Source organism: Schistocerca americana, chromosome 6, assembly GCF_021461395.2.
Source record: "Schistocerca americana isolate TAMUIC-IGC-003095 chromosome 6, iqSchAmer2.1, whole genome shotgun sequence".
In the NCBI taxonomy this organism is placed as follows: domain Eukaryota; kingdom Metazoa; phylum Arthropoda; class Insecta; order Orthoptera; family Acrididae; genus Schistocerca; species Schistocerca americana.
Window position 1 is genome coordinate 521,118,717 of NC_060124.1, and position 16,251 is coordinate 521,134,967.

The 16,251-nt window shown below is 42.9% G+C and overlaps 1 protein-coding gene across 1 annotated transcript in view; it reads right to left on the minus strand.

The window, feature by feature from the left end:
* Positions 1–4,683: 4,683 nt before the first annotated feature.
* The window catches only part of LOC124620260 (leucine-rich repeat-containing protein 24-like), a gene marked incomplete at its 5' end in the record, with an annotated part of 317,927 nt that continues 306,359 nt past the window's right edge, over positions 4,684–16,251 (minus strand). The window contains one exon of the mRNA XM_047146927.1: positions 4,684–5,085. Within this exon, the coding sequence (XP_047002883.1) occupies positions 4,684–5,085 (402 nt within the window). The remainder of the gene's footprint in view (positions 5,086–16,251) is intronic.

Below are 16,251 nucleotides of genomic sequence, written 5' to 3' on the forward strand. Positions count from 1 at the left end.
TATCCTAGCCAGTAATGCCACCCGAGCCCGTTGCCAAAAGGTTGGCAGCATCAAAGTCCGGACGCCGTCCGCATAAGAAGCGCCAGCGAGACAGGAAATCGCCGCAAGTCTGCGCGCGCCACCGCTGGCTTCTGGGTTCTTAAGCGCTGGAGTCGCGAGCGCTAGGACAGTTCTGTATTCGCCGCTCAATTGTATACTCGCCACCGAATTGTGTACTTGCTAGTCAGTTGTGTGTTCATCGCAGCAGAGTTGTTGTTTGTCGTCAGCCGATGCTGACCTAGCCGCTCCGACTCGAACTAGACAGATTTCTGTAGACACGGAGTTCACTACTGTGTTTCTGTATCTTCGTTAATAAACATAAGTACCGACTTTTATTTAATCAGAGTGTTTGGGTTTTCATCTTTCTGTTCACTGTTCCAGCGGACCGGTCGGCCCGCTATTAAAAGTGTGGCGGTGACTTCGTAAGCCGTTTCTACAGCGAATTGCTTGTCGCTACGAACGCCGCCACAAAACTGGCGACGAGGACTTCCGAACTCGTGTGCAGGGCTGGTTCAACTTGTTTCTGGTTATACTAATTATAGCGATAAAATTTTGGGGGCTGGTTTAATTTGTGTTCACTATGTCTGCCGAATTACAACAGTTGATCTTGTTACAGAGTCAGCAAATACAAAGTCTGGTGGAAGCAATCGCCAAACAAGCGGCTAATCCTCCAACACAAAAGGAACAAGCACAGGCAGCACCACCTTTCCGTGCTTTTGATGCATCAAGAGAAGAATGGCGAGAATATTTCGCGCAGTTGCAGGCGCACATGGCAGTCTATAAAATCACGGGTACTGAGCGGCAGCTTTATTTAATTTCCACTGCGGGCGTGGAAGTCTATCGACTACTTTGGAAGTTCTTCCCGGAATCCAAGCCAGAGGCTTTAGCCTATGACGTTGTTGTTAACAAGCTTGCTGAGTATTTCGAGTCGCGAGTTCATGTGGCAGCGGCCAGATTCAAGTTCTTCAGATTAAAGAAACTGCCACATCAATCTAATAAACAGTGGTTAACGGATTTACGGGGCCTCACCCGTCAGTGCCGATTTAATTGTGTGTGTGGAGCTTCCTACAGTGATGTCATGTTACGAGACGCTATTACTCAAAACATTGCAGATTCTCGTATTCGTGCTGCTATCTTAAAGTTGCCTGACCCGTCATTAGAGACTGTGATGAACATCATTGAAGCCCAAGATACTTTTGACTATGCTGAGTGTGAGTTCGATCAGCCATGTATTTCTCAAATTGCCTGTGCTAAGCAAGTTATGTCACGCCCGCGGCCCCACCGGCAGAGTCAGACTGTAAACACTAGCCGGCCGCGTCATGTTAAACACATTCGTCAGCCGCGTGTGCAAAATGATAGAGTTAAGTCTTGCCCTAAGTGTGTTCTTGCTCATCCTCGTGAACGTTGCCCGTTAAGAAACGCGGTTTGTCACTTTTGTGAAAGGAAAGGACACATCCAGACTGTTTGTTTGCGTAAACGCAAGAACAATTCTAGTGCTGCCCAGCCCATGGATATTCATGTTCTTCAAAGCCAGCCCGCCCAGAAGGTCGCGTTTAAAGACTCTTCCACGGTTCGTGTGGGTAATAAACTTGTTCGCAATAAGCCACCCACCCAGCCCTCTGCTATGCGACCCAAGCGTAATTCAAACGCTGTAAAACGTAATGTACAGACTTAAGCAGCGAACACGCGCTAAACGCGCTGATTTTGTGTCTTCCGCCTCCACTGCACCGATCCAGAGACAGTGTAATAAACTATTTGTGAAGCTACGCATCCAGGATAAGACCTTCAATTTTCAATTAGACACTGGTGCGTCTGTGACTCTCATAAATAGTGCTACGTATGCGGCTATCGGCCGCCCTAAACTTTCAGCGGCAAAACATTCTTTGGCTACTTATAGTGGCGAACAAATTCCTGTGTTAGGTGTATGTAGCGTGCCAGCCACATTCCGTGGCAATACAAAAACAGTTTCATTCACAGTGCTCCGCGCTACAGACAGTGTAAACATTTTCGGATTAGACTGTTTTGACTTGTTTGGCCTGTCTATCCAAGACAATGTGTTGCAAATTAATTCTGTTGTTGTTCCTCAAGACAGCATAACCGATTTGTGTAAACGTTACAGTGACATATTTAAAGACGAACTAGGTTGTGCTGCGAACTTTGCCGCTCATATTACGTTAAAAGATAAAGCTCAGCCTCGATTTTTTCGTGCTCGTCCAGTGCCTCACGCCCTCCGGGCACCTGTGGCAGATGAACTTCGTCGTTGGCAAAACAACGGTGTTATTCAACCCGTTTCAGCGAGCCAGTGGGCTTCTCCCTTAGTTATTATAAAGAAACCGTCTGGCAAGTTACGTTTGTGTGCTGATTTTAAGTCGACAGTTAATCCTCAGACTGTCATTGATTCTTTTCCTTTGCCTAGACCGGACGAGCTGATGGATAAGTTAGGAGAAGCTCGTTTCTTTTCCAAAATTGATCTCCGTGAAGCATATTTGCAATTGCCCCTCGACGAGCAATCACAACAGTATTTTGTCATAAACACGTCGTTGGGGTTGTTCCGTTTTCTGCGTTTGCCTTTTGGTTGTGCGTCAGCTCCAGGTGTTTTTCAACGTTTTTTGTCACAACTTCTGGCTAATGTGCCATCGTGTTGCAACTATTTAGACGATATTGTTGTGTCCGGTCGGACGCCTGTTGAACATTTGCGTAATTTGGAGTGTTTGTTTACAGTGTTGTCTCAGGCCGGCCTACGTTGCAACATCGATAAATGTTCATTTTTCCTTACGGAGATGGAGTATCTGGGACATGTTATTAATGCTCAAGGCATTCATCCCTCCCAGTCACATTTAGCAGCTATTCGTGATTTGCCCGCCCCTCGCAATCTGCATGAATTGCAAGCAGTTCTTGGCAAATTGACATATTATATTAGGTTTATACCTAATGCATCACAGATTGCTGCACCGTTGCATCGTCTTCGCCGTAAGAATGTTCCGTTTGTGTGGTCAGCTGATTGCCAATCAGCCTTTCAGCAGCTTAAAGAGGCTTTATTGAATGATCGTTGTCTGGTCCATTACGACCCTAACAAGCCTCTGGTGTTAGCTTGTGACGCCTCTTCTTTCGGCCTCGGTGCTGTGTTGTCTCACCGAGTCGGTAACACCGAACGTCCTATTGCGTTCGCATCTAAATTGCTAAACAAAGCTCAGTGTAATTATAGCCAATTGGACAAGGAAGCGTTGGCTATTGTGTTCGGTGTCACAAAATTCCATCACTACCTCTATGGTAGACCATTCTATTTAGTAACAGATCACAAGCCCCTGACGTCACTGTTTCATCCGTCTAAACCAGTTCCTCAGCGGACAGCGCAGAGACTACAACGTTGGGCTCATTTGTTATCACAATACCAGTATGAGATATTGTATCGCCCGACAGCTCAGCATGCAAACGCTGACGCGCTTTCTAGATTGCCGATTGCTGCGGATGATGTCTTCGATTCCTCTGACGACTCTTGCCATCAGATTGACGCCGATGAGCTTCAATCCCTCCGGGTTTTTCCGATTGATTATCGTCAGGTGGCACGTGAGACAGCTACGGATCCTCATCTGAGTTTACTATTACGTTTTGTTCAACGTGGTTGGCCGTCCAAGGCAAAGGACATATCGGATCCGGTGGTTCGTCGCTATTATCCGCAACGTCATCTGTTGTCTGTTTCGCACGGAGTTTTGCTGTTACGCACCGAGAATGACCAGCTTCGTGTAGTGGTTCCCCAAGTGTTCCAATCCAAGGTCCTCGACTTGTTGCATCAAGGTCATTGGGGAGTGGTCCGCACCAAGCAGCTTGCCCGCCGTCATTGTACATGGATCGGCATTGATAAGCAGATTACGCAGATGTCTACAGATTGTTCGACGTGTGCCGAACACCAAGCTGCTCCGCCTCACCGCTATTTTGAGTGGGCACGCCCTGCCGGTCCCTGGCAGCGAGTACATATTGATTTCGCTGGTCCATATTGGCATTCTCGTTGGCTCATCGTGATAGATGCATTTAGTAATTTTCCGTTTGTTGTGCCCATGCAGTCTACAACGTCTGCACAAACTATACAGGCGTTGACTTCAATTTTTTGTATTGAGGGTCTTCCAGAAGTTTTAGTGTCTGACAATGGTCCACAATTTACCTCTGCTGAATTTGAAAGTTTTTGTTCTGCCAATGGCATTCGCCATGTTCTTACTCCGCCGTTCCACCCTCAATCGAATGGTGCAGCGGAACGTTTTGTACGCACATTCAAGGATCATATGGACCGCCTTCGTGCTACGCACTCTCGTCAGCACGCCCTCATCACGTTCCTGTCGTCGTACCGGACCACGCCACGCGACGGCCCTTCGCCTGCGGAGCTTCTCCACGGCCGTCGTCATCGCACCCTACTACGGTTGTTGCACCCCCCGGATCGACCCGCCGCTTCTGAGCATCGCACGCGTTTTCAGCGAAACGACGCCGTTTTTTTAAGAGTTTATCACGGTCGCCGTCGTTGGGAACGTGGTACCGTGATAAGTGTCCAGGGTCGCGGTTTTTATACTGTTCAAGGTGCTACTGGGGTGCACAGGAGGCATCAGAACCACTTGCGCCGCGCTGGCCGCCCGGATTCTGCCGCTCGTTCTTTGTCTACAGATTTGGTCCGCGGCGGGTTCCAGCCGCGCCTTCCGACTTCGCTGCCGCCCCCAGGGCAGCAGCAGCAGCCGTCGCCGCTACCACGCCGACAGCCCGTCCCGTTGATGCCTCCCGCGCAGCTTCATCCGGGAGCGCCCCAGGTGGTCGCTCCGTCGCCTGCGGTCCCTCTTCAGTCGCCACCGCCTTCGGAGCTGATGGACGTCGACCCCTCAGCCGGGCCGCCTTCCCAAGCGGTGGCTGTGCAGCCTGTCCTGCAGCCGCTTTCCTTGGGCACCCCCAAGGAGTCTGACACCGCAGCGCCTTGTCCGGCGCCCACTCAGCAGCCGTCGACGCAGCGTCAGGAGACGCTGCCTCTCTTCGTGCGTCCCGACGCCCCGTCGCGTCCAGTACCAGAAGCTGCGCCCGTGGTCACAGGCGTGCACCCTGACCTCGGCTTTCAGTCGGTGTTTCCCGAGGCCCCGCGCAGCCAATGCTGGGGTGCGGACCGGGGACTGCCACCGACAACAGTCTCCGCCCCGGTCTCTTCTGCTACGCTTGCGGCCAGACCCTTTCCCCGCCGTCGACGCTCGCCACGTCATTATTCAACGACGGTGCGGCGATTTGGGGGGGAGGAGTGTTATATCCTAGCCAGTAATGCCACCCGAGCCCGCTGCCAAAAGGTTGGCAGCATCAAAGTCCGGACGCCGTCCGCATAAGCAGCGCCAGCGAGACAGGAAATCGCCGCAAGTCTGCGCGCGCCACCGCTGGCTTCTGGGTTCTTAAGCGCTGGAGTCGCGAGCGCTAGGACAGTTCTGTATTCGCCGCTCAGTTGTATACTCGCCACCGAATTGTGTACTTGCTAGTCAGTTGTGTGTTCATCGCAGCAGAGTTGTTGTTTGTCGTAAGCCGACGCTGACCTAGCCGCTCCGACTCGAACTAGACAGATTTCTGTAGACACGGAGTTCACTACTGTGTTTCTGTATCTTCGTTAATAAAGATAAGTACCGACTTTTATTTAATCAGAGTGTTTGGGTTTTCATCTTTCTGTTCACTGTTCCAGCGGACCGGTCGGCCCGCTATTAAAAGTGTGGCGGTGACTTCGTAAGCCGTTTCTACAGCGAATTGCTTGTCGCTACGAACGCCGCCACAAAATTAGTGACGGAACTCTCAATTTTGTGGTTGCTTCAGGGTGAAAAATTGATACCATACAAAAGTGAAGACGCAGTGATTAAAAGTGCCCCTTTCGCTCTTGCCGATGTCGTACCCGTCTCCTTCATCTTCGTCGCCTTTACTGGAGATACAGAGACCCACGCTAAGCGCCAAAGAAACTGCTATAGGCTTGCGTATTCTACTGAGATAAGTAAACAGGCAGATTACGGCGCTGCGGTCGGCAACGCCTATATAAGACAGCAAGTGTCTGGTGCAGTTGTTAGATTTGTTACTGCTGCTACAATGGCAGGTTATCAATATTTAAGTGAGTTTGAACATGGTGTTAAGTCGGCGCACGAGCGATGGGATACTCCGAGGAAGCTATAAAGTGGAGATTATCCCGTACGACCATTTCACAAGCGTACCGTGAATATCAGGAATCCGCTAAAACATCAAATCTGCGACATCACTGAGGCCGGAAAGAGATCATGCAATAACGGGACCAACGGCGACTGAAGAGAATCTTTCAACGTGACAGAAATGCAATCCTTCCGTGAACTTCTACTGATTCAAAGCTGGGTCATCAACAAGTATCAGCGTGCGAACCATTCAAAGAAAATTCGTCGATATGGGCTTTCGGACCCGAAGACCCACTCGTGACCCTTGACGACTGCAGGACGCAAAGCTATACGCTTCGCCTGGGCCCTTCAACACCCACATTAGACTGTTGAAGACTGGGAACATGTTGCCTTGTCAGACGAGTTTCGTTTTAAGTTTTATCGAGCGGATGGGATGTGCGGTTATAGAGACAACCTCGTGAATCCATAGACCCTGCATTTCAGCAGCTGTGGAGGCTCTGTAATCGTGTGGGGCGTGTGCAGTAGGAGTCTTATGGGACTCCTGATACGTCTAGGTAGATACGACTCTGACAGGTGACACGTACGTAAGCATCCCGTTTGATTATCTGCATCCATTCATGCCCATTGTGCGTTCCGACAGACTTGGACAATTCCAGCAGGACAATACGACACCCTACCCGTCCAGAATTGCTAGAGAGTGACTCCAGTAACACTCTGCTGAGTTTAAACACTTCCACTAGCCACCAAAATCCCGGCCGGCCGAAGTGGCCTAGCGGTTCTAGGCGCTACAGTCTGGAACCGCGCGACGGCTACGGTCACAGGGTAGAATCCTGCCTCGGGCATGGCTGTGTGTGATGTCCTTAGGTTAGTTAGGATTAATTAGTTCTTAGTTTTTGGGGAAATTATGACCTCAGAATTTAAGTCCCATAGTGCTCAGAGCCATTTGAACCATTTTGAACCAAAATCCCCAGACATGAACATTATTTAGCTTGTCTCGGTTGTCTTGCAACGTGCAAGAAGAGATCTCCACCCTCTCGTTCTCTTACAGATTTATTGACAGTCCTGCACGATTCGTGTTGTCGACTCACTCCAGTCAATGCCACGTCGTGTTACGGCACTTCTGTGTACTCGCGGGGGCCCTACACGATATTAGGCAGGTACATCAATTTCTTTGGCTCTTCAGTGTATTTCTGTCACGGTCTGAACCACGTAGCATTCGATATCCTCCTACTCCTTCACATTCGTAGCAGGTTTTGTACATTTGTTGGAGGTACAAGTTATTACTGGAAATAGTAGCAATTAAAAAACCTAAAAATCTCTTAGATCAGGGACCGGTGGCTTTGAGCGGTTTCACCAGTCATGTTAAACTGGAGATTGGAAAACAACAGAAAACCCGGTTGCTTCAGCTGTAACGTCTGTGGCTATCTTAGAGTTCCTCAGTGAAATAATTCCATATATTCTTTACTCTTCACATTTTTCCTGCAACAGTTTTGCTTTAGATTATCTGCACTTTCTTTCGATTTCATTAATATGTGAACATTCTTGTATTTGGTTCTTTCGTCTGTATATTGAGGTATTGAAACGTCCCCTTGCTTAGAACAATTATACATGACTGTGCTTAAACTGACACACAATATTTTTAGCGCAACGCAATCTGACTTTCAATAATCCCTACAAAAGAATGGCCCTGACTAGCATTAACCTATACCTTTCACAAATCATTTACCTCACCAAAAATCTTCGTTACTCGAACTACTGCAATTCAGCGAGCGGCACTACTGCCAGCTTAATAAATGATTCAAACTACTGAAGGCACTAACTACTAATAGGCATAGTTAGCAAATGAAAGATTTTAATAGAGAACAAACAATGTATTTACCTTAATAGTGTTGAAAAATTATAATATACATAGCAGTTCATGACATCCAGCCTTACAAATTTCAAAACTCCGCCATTTCTCTCCCCACATCCACCACTGCTGGCGGCTCACCTCCAACTGCGCAACGCTACGCGCTGTTCACATCCATCTGCCCAACACTACAATGGCAGACAACAATGCAAATTAACCACAGACTGCACACAGCACAGCCAGTGATTTTCATACAAAGCGCTACGTGGCGTTACCAATAAGAAAACATAAACAGCCTACCTACATAGTCCCCATGCTCCCCACAAAAAATTTTACAAATTGTTTTGGGCAGTGGCCAACAATGATTTGATAAAATTTTTCATAATAACAATAACAAAGATATCAAATGCACACACTTATAGATACAATGTTGGTCAAAAGCTAAAATCTTCTCACAATCCATAAAGACAGTCCTGATCATTCATCACAGTAAAACTGCAGTGTTTTTCTCAAAGTCTGAGCAGAAAAAGAAAATGCACACGGAAGTAGAGGATTTCCATGTAGCCTTGAAGAAGTAGTGTTGTCCTTCCAACGGAAAGACAGTGCTGACTGTCGACATGCAGACAGGCCACAACAGAGGAAACCCACAGCAGAGTCATTCGACGTTTTGAAGAATATTGGTAGGTAAGTCATCACAGAGCAGACCCACTATAGTCCTGGTAGAGAGTATGGTATTAGTGGGCCACCAAAGGTGCAGACCCACTGCAGTCCTTGTACAAATAATGGTATTGGTGGGTCAACAAAGATGCAGACCCACTGTAGTCCTTGTAGAGACGGCCAGCAGCCATCTGTTGCGACTGTGCAGGTGCACAATCACCATCGAAGAGTCTTGCGGAGAATATAGCAAGTCCATAAACCACTACTTGTCCACTCACAAAAAATTTGTTTGAAATGTCCGTAGAACCAGCAGTGCTGTTATCCAGTCTCTGCTGAATTATTAACACACGTGCAAACACTATCAGTCCCTACTTCTCACATATTGTCCATATACTATGACCAACAGAAACGTGTGCAGTGAAATGTAACTTACAAGTTACTTAATTTGATGAACTGGTGTCAATTACAATTTTATAACATAAGAATACAATAACAAAGGTACAAAATACATCATACAGAGAACATTTGTAGTAATACAGGCTTTACAAAAGAATAGAAATATACATATACATCAGTGTTAAAGGAGTTATGACATAAGTTCATACATAAAAGATCAGCATAACTTTCGAAACATCAAGTTCACACATGAACATTAAAACAGAACGGAATAAATAATGTCTAAACATCTTTACAAAGAACATAACATATTATCAGAAAAATTCTACAACATAACTCTTATTAGCTAAACACATAAAGACAGGAAAAACACAAATATACGAGAGTACACAAACAGATAGGGGGATAACACAAGAGGAAAGGGCAGGGTTTGTTTTCAGTGTAACATTTGGTACTGCAGGCCAACCTAAAACTTCATTCCATAGATCTTTCGTCTTATTTCAACATTTGTTTAAAAAAAATCCTATCCAAGCATGCTTTCTGTATTTATATGTTCACATATTTCTTACCTCATTATTTATTTTCCATTATCTTACCTTATCATTTATTTCCAAGAAAATCCTACGTAAACCTGTTGTCCCTAAACCCTACTTTCTTGCTCATATCCTCTTTCAAAATACTTTTTTGGCCAAACCATTTTCTTATAGCTTCTCAATGCATTTCTTCTGATTGATTACAACTCGTTCTCTCATATAGGTTACCCCATCTTAAGCTAACTTAAATCTACTGAGCTCAGATGCTAAACTAAGGAACAAGGCAATGTAGCAGCACAAAACAATTAATACAAACAGCAATGAAAAAAAATTACCAAGCAATGCAACATTACAACTAATATGAGCCAATTTGCAGCAACAAGAAAAATAAATCAGTAGTAAAACTAGCTTAACAGAGTAATACAACGTGAAATTCAGTAGCACTATGCCTGGCACACAGCAGCAGCAAATGCAATAACTTATATCTACACATGACATAGCTCAAGTAAAAAAAAATATTACACTAAAGACAACAATGCAGACAAGGGAAATGTATATTCACATCGTAATGTCTATGTAATTAAAGTGGTGCACCACAAAAACTAATTCTACAAAAAATTACCAAGTACTTGAAAAGAAAATTATATATGCAGTTACTGTTATTAGTCCCTTCTTATTGTTCTTTCCATTCCAAGAGCTCCTTTTTCGAAGAATGTGGATCAGAAAATAATTATTTAATAGATCTGCTGACAGAAAGTGTTCACATTAGCAAATGCATTTAATTTTATTTTATGAAACCAATGCTGCAAGACAGCTGGAAACCAGATATGAAATGAAATAAGCAACTACACAAACTAAAGCATAAAAACATCATTTAATAGCTATGTGGCATTTCGTAAGTCAGTATCTCGCAACTCTCGTAGAAAGACACTTGTCATAATCAGGTTTGCAGATGTAAGAATATTTCCCATCAATTCATAAGCATTTCAGTAAGTAGCACAAAGTACGATATGTTTCCAAATAATGAGCGTGTCGTATTTGCGATGCTTTCTACAATAGAATGTCAATAGCGAGGATAATGGCCTCCACGACGCATTACATGAAGGTCACTTAACTTTTTACCGAAATATTTACAACACCAGTTTGCACTACAGTGGCAGTCTCATATACAAAATTTCACAGGTCGGGAATTTGCGTTGCAAAAGTGTAGAAACAAAATCTTATGAATATAACAGTGTCCAAAAAATTTTCCCTGGCATTGTGATACGTTCACGCATTTACACACATTTCATAACTCTTAAAGTACGATTCTTGGTTTCCAACATCCTTTTTCACAAGTCAGAGTCCCTAACCACTATTCATTACTCCTTACCTTATTACACACATACATATTCGTCGACACTTCTTCAATATTTGATCTTAAAAAATACATAGCATAATCAAATTCTTCATGTTACATCAGCTTATTGATCATAAACATACCTCAACAGCATAATACACATCGACGTCGTAAAAATAACATCAAAACACCTCAGTCAAATCTCAAAAACGTCGTAGCTTTCTGCAATAATGCCACAACCTAAAAAAAAATACTCTGCTCATTTCAATAGTGTCATCTACCTCAAACGTACTTTAAAATCATGCTCCCTTACCAAAGACATCATTCCAAGCTCTCATAGTATCACAATGGTTCCAAAAAAATATGAACAGTTCACAAAGTACAGACAAAATACAAGTTCATAAGTGTGAAGTTACCCAGCTGTGTAATTGCGTAAACATGTGTCACTGATGTAGTAAAAAAATGTTTATCTCTCAGATAGCTGTGCAATTTGTGTGTTAGAGAAATATGGTACCGATGTGTAAAGTTGTATAAGCAAATATCATATTAACTAGGGCTCCTTGTGCTTGCCGAACACATGGTACACAAAGTAAGCGTGTACCCCCTGAGGATTAATGTAATTATACCCTCAGGTGTCACAGATTACAGCAATGGAATGAAATGTATCACGGAAAACCTTTGTATCATTGTACTTTAAATATCTTTAAAAATAAATGTTTTAAGTACAAAATTAATCACACAAATACGTGTACTGTAGCGCTAAACTGTGCGTCTTGTTGTAAGGTAATCTCTGTGGAAGTGTCGTAGTTATCGTCCTCTGAAAGCTAAGTTCTGCAGAAGTCAATGTACTTACCTCATGATAAACAAAAGTGAAAGCTTTGCGTATAGATATCTTAGTTATTACGCTTATTATCGTGATGAAGAAACTATTGTGTTGCAACGTATTGTTGTGCTACGGAAAAGGCTGTCTCATTGTAGCTATACCACGAAAGTTACTACTAAAACATGTTTTACTTCCCAGAATAATTCAGAAAAACTGTGCAGATATAAAACAGAAACACCGCAAAAGCAACAATGTAAATTGTGTCACATATTAATAGCATTGTGATATAATCGTGTAGCTATCAAAGAAACCAAATGCTAAGTCATCTTTAATCTCACCAAATTTACTTCAAATAAACAGTATCTTTTCAAGTAAACCAAAATCTTGCATTAATATCTCATTAGCAGTATAAGTTCTAAGTATGTAAGCCTGATAGTCGTTACGTAATCGTGCAACTTGTTGCAGGAATGTAAACACTGTGTTGTCTGTTCACTATAACAATGCATTCGTAATTACTGTCTAAATAAGTTGCCCAGGTTCTTGACTGGATGTTTAACTTCAAACATTGTTGCATGGTAAAAGTTTCAAAGTCTGACAATGCATACTAGAAATGTGAAGTGAAAAGTTATATGGCAAAGACAAAGTTAAAAAGCAGATTACCTTTCAATAAACGGTTTTACATGTGAAATGTGGTGTAAACCTTTACTCTTCCTAGTACGCAGAGTTTCAACTTCAACGCAATTATCATGTGGTATACGTCGGATTCTGTAAGGTCCATTGCAAACTAGAAAGAATTTGTGACTCAAGTGTTTCTTCTTATCTGACAATGAATGAGCTTTAATGAGAACTTTCTGACCAATATATAATTTCTTTGCATTTGCTTTACCGTGTAGTTTTCTCCTTTTGTCTGCTGCAGATTTTATATTTTTAAGAGCCAAATCAATTATGTCTTTGTGTCGAAGTTTATGTGTATTCGGGAAAGGTACAAGCTCTCTGATTCTGTTCGGTGGTTCTTCATTCTTCAGTACAAGAGTAGGTGGTAAAGCAGTGGAGTCATGAGGCATTTCATTCAGCACATTTTGAAATAAGTGTAAATATCTGTCCCAATGCTGATGCTTTCTGTGACAGTAAAGTCTGCAAAGCTTATTGATTTCTTTCATAATCCGTTCAGGGGGTACAATGTGGTGAGTACAATGAAATAAAAACAGGTTTGATTTTATGATTCCGAAGCTTGCGTGACCAAACAGCAGATCTGAATTGCGGTCCGTTGTCTGAAATGACTTTACTAACGTGTCCAACTTCACGTAAGAAATTTTTAACAAAGGCGTTGGATACAGACCGTCCAGTGGCTTTACGTAATGGTGTGAAAGAAACAAATTTTGAAGTAAGTTCAACAGCGACTAGAACGTACGAAAATCCATTAGATGTTCTGACAAGCGGTCCCAAGAGATCAACAGCAGCAAATTCTTTAAATTTAGAAGGAATAATAGGAAACAACGGAGCACGATGTGAGATAGTAGATGGTTTCGCCTTTTGACGAAGTTTACAAATAGACAAGACTCTTCGAATTCTCTTTTCCATATTGTTAAAATAACAAGTCTTTCGAAGAATATGATAACATTTTCGAGAACCAAAATGTGCGTAGCTGAAATGAATGTACCAAATGAGCTTATTAACAAAATTGTCTGGAATTCAAAGTACCCATAGCTTGTCATCAACAGTGCAGCGTTTGAAGAGTTTGTAGTTTCTAACCAGGTAATAATGCCGAATGTGAGTGTGTGTCTTTTCATGCCATTTACTTTTGATGTCTTTCCAAATCGGATCTTTATCTTGTTCATGAGCAATGTCCTTTAAAGATGTGGTGATGAAGTTTTCAAAGGCGACTTTCTGAATGTAAAGAATACTGAAATTTTTCTCGAGGTTGCCTTCTGTGTTACTTTTCTCAAGCCCAGCCGGTGCGCGTGACAGTGCATCCGCAACAATGTTCTCCTTGCCGGGAATGTAGACTATTGTGAAGTGGAATTCTTGCAGAAACAATGCCCAACGTTTTAACCTGTCATGGTTTAATTTTGAAGACATGAGGAATTGTAATGCACGATGATCACTGTATACTTTTACGTGCTTACCAGAAAGAAAGAAACTGAATTTGTTAAATGCCCAAACGATAGCTAAAGCTTCTAATTCAGTAATGGAATAATTTTTTTCAGATTTTGTTAGCACTCGGCTAGCAAAAGCAATGGTTTTCTGAACAGTAGTGTCATTTTCTATGGCTTCTTGAAATAAATGGGCACCAAGACCGACTTTAGAAGAATCTTGTGACAGATCTGGATGAGCTAGTATTGGCGCGTTAAGTAGCGATTCTTTCAAAGAATTGAATTCCAACTGTGCTTGTTCGTCCCAGTTCCAAATAGTATTTTTTCCAGTGAGAGAACAAAGTTTTGGTGTAACTAGAATTCGCATATTCGGAAAACGACGGTAAAAATTTACGAGACCTAGCAAACAGCGGACATCTTTTTTGTGGATGGAACTGGAATGGCTCTGATTGCTTCTAACTTTTCAGGATACGGCTGATTGCCTTCAGAAGAAATAATATGTCCCAAAAACCTCACTTTTGACCTACCGGATTCAGACTTTTCCAAGTTAACCGTAATTCCAGATTCTGCAAAAATATGTAACAAACTGTTGAGGATGCGATTATGTTGTTCCCATGAAGCTTCTGCTATTAGAATATCGTCCACATGTAAGGTGATGTGACATTTTAAGAACTGAGGTAATATCGAATTTCGCCCGCGAATGAATGCTGCCGAAGAAATGTTCAGACCAAAAGGAAGTTTCCGAAACTGATAACAAACGCCGAAACAAAGGAAAGCTGTGTATTATCTACATTCTGGATGAAGTTGGATCTGATAAAAGCTGGATCTGAGATCAATGGAAGACAACACTTTTACGCCATTAAAATTTTGAAGAAGTTCTTCCAACGTTTGCGGCCTGTCTGTTTCAGGAATAATGATAGTATTGATTTGTCTCGAATCTAAGACAAGCCTGATCGATCGATTTTTCTTCGCAACAACATGTAATGGATTGTTGTATGAGCTTACTGCAGGCTCAATAATGCCCTCGTCAAGCATAGATTGTATTTCTGTTCTAACACGGTCCCTGTAATGTGCTGGAATTACGTATGGTCTAACACAAAATTTAGTATGCTCACGAACACGAAATTGGTATTGAAACCCCTTGATTGTTCCTGTTTTGTGAGTAAAAACTGTGGAATGTGCTTGTAAAATCTCAAAAAGGTCCTGCCTATCACTATCATTACAATTGTCAATTGTTTGAATTTTATTCTGATTTAACTCATTAGTTTCAAATATGCCGTACATATAATCCCTGTCAGTACTTGCAGAGTGATTGTTAGTGTCTAGTTCCGTAGAAAATTCCGAACTGTTGTCTAACAGAAGGTAAAGCCGATTAATTTCCTCGTCATGGTTTGAGAGCCAATCTTCAAATTTCAAACCTATTGACTTACCTTCTTTCTCTAAACTTATTTCAGCATCGGGAAAGTTTAAGATTGCTTTGTATTCATTCAAAAAGTCTACTCCCAGTATGATTTCCATCGACACTAATGGAACAATAAGAAAGTTCATAGAGAAGCTGTGGCTTTGACAAAAGAATTCTAAGTTGGTTTGTTGGCGTACGTCTACTCTTTTTCCAAAGATTGCACCTTGTAATTTAATCTTACGTAACGGAAGTGTGGGGCAATCGTTCGATTTGTTACATTTGCAAAAGGCTGTTTCACTAATTACTGAAATGGGACTGCCAGAGTCAAGTACTGCCGTAAATTTTACGTCATTTACAGTAATGAGAATCACAGGATATGCAATGTTGTTCTGTTTTACGTCGTGTTCCTGGAGTAAGATGTCCCTAATAGCTTCCATTTTTACGTAATTACTAGCTACGGCAGCTCCGTCGTCAGTTTCATACGTACGTTTCGTGGCTGCCAGCGGTATGAGTCATTGCCTATTGTCTCTTTGTTGGCGCGCGTCGTTATTGGGATTTGGAAACCTAACTTCTACAAATTCACCTTGTCGAGAGGGCCCTGATCTGTTTGAATCCCGCCAGTTCTGATGTAATTCAGGTCTGTCGTTACGATCATATCGTCTGTCGTCATGTCGGTAGATTCCATAGTTTCTTTCTCGGTCACGTGGGGGAGAATTTCTCCCGGAATCGTAACTGCGCGCTGGACCGTTGCCTCTAAAGTTATTCTCTCTCCCTTGATAATAATTATTTTGGTTCCCAAATTGTCTGTTTCTCTGATTGTCTCTGTGATAGTCACTACCGCAGAGAGGTGATCTTTCCCTGTAATTATTACTACTCTGCCAACGGTTGTCATACGGGTGGTGTCTGTTTTGGTCACGATATGTGTTGTGAGAATAGCCTTGTCGTGTCCAGTTATTATTTCTTTCATCGCGGAATTGTGACGG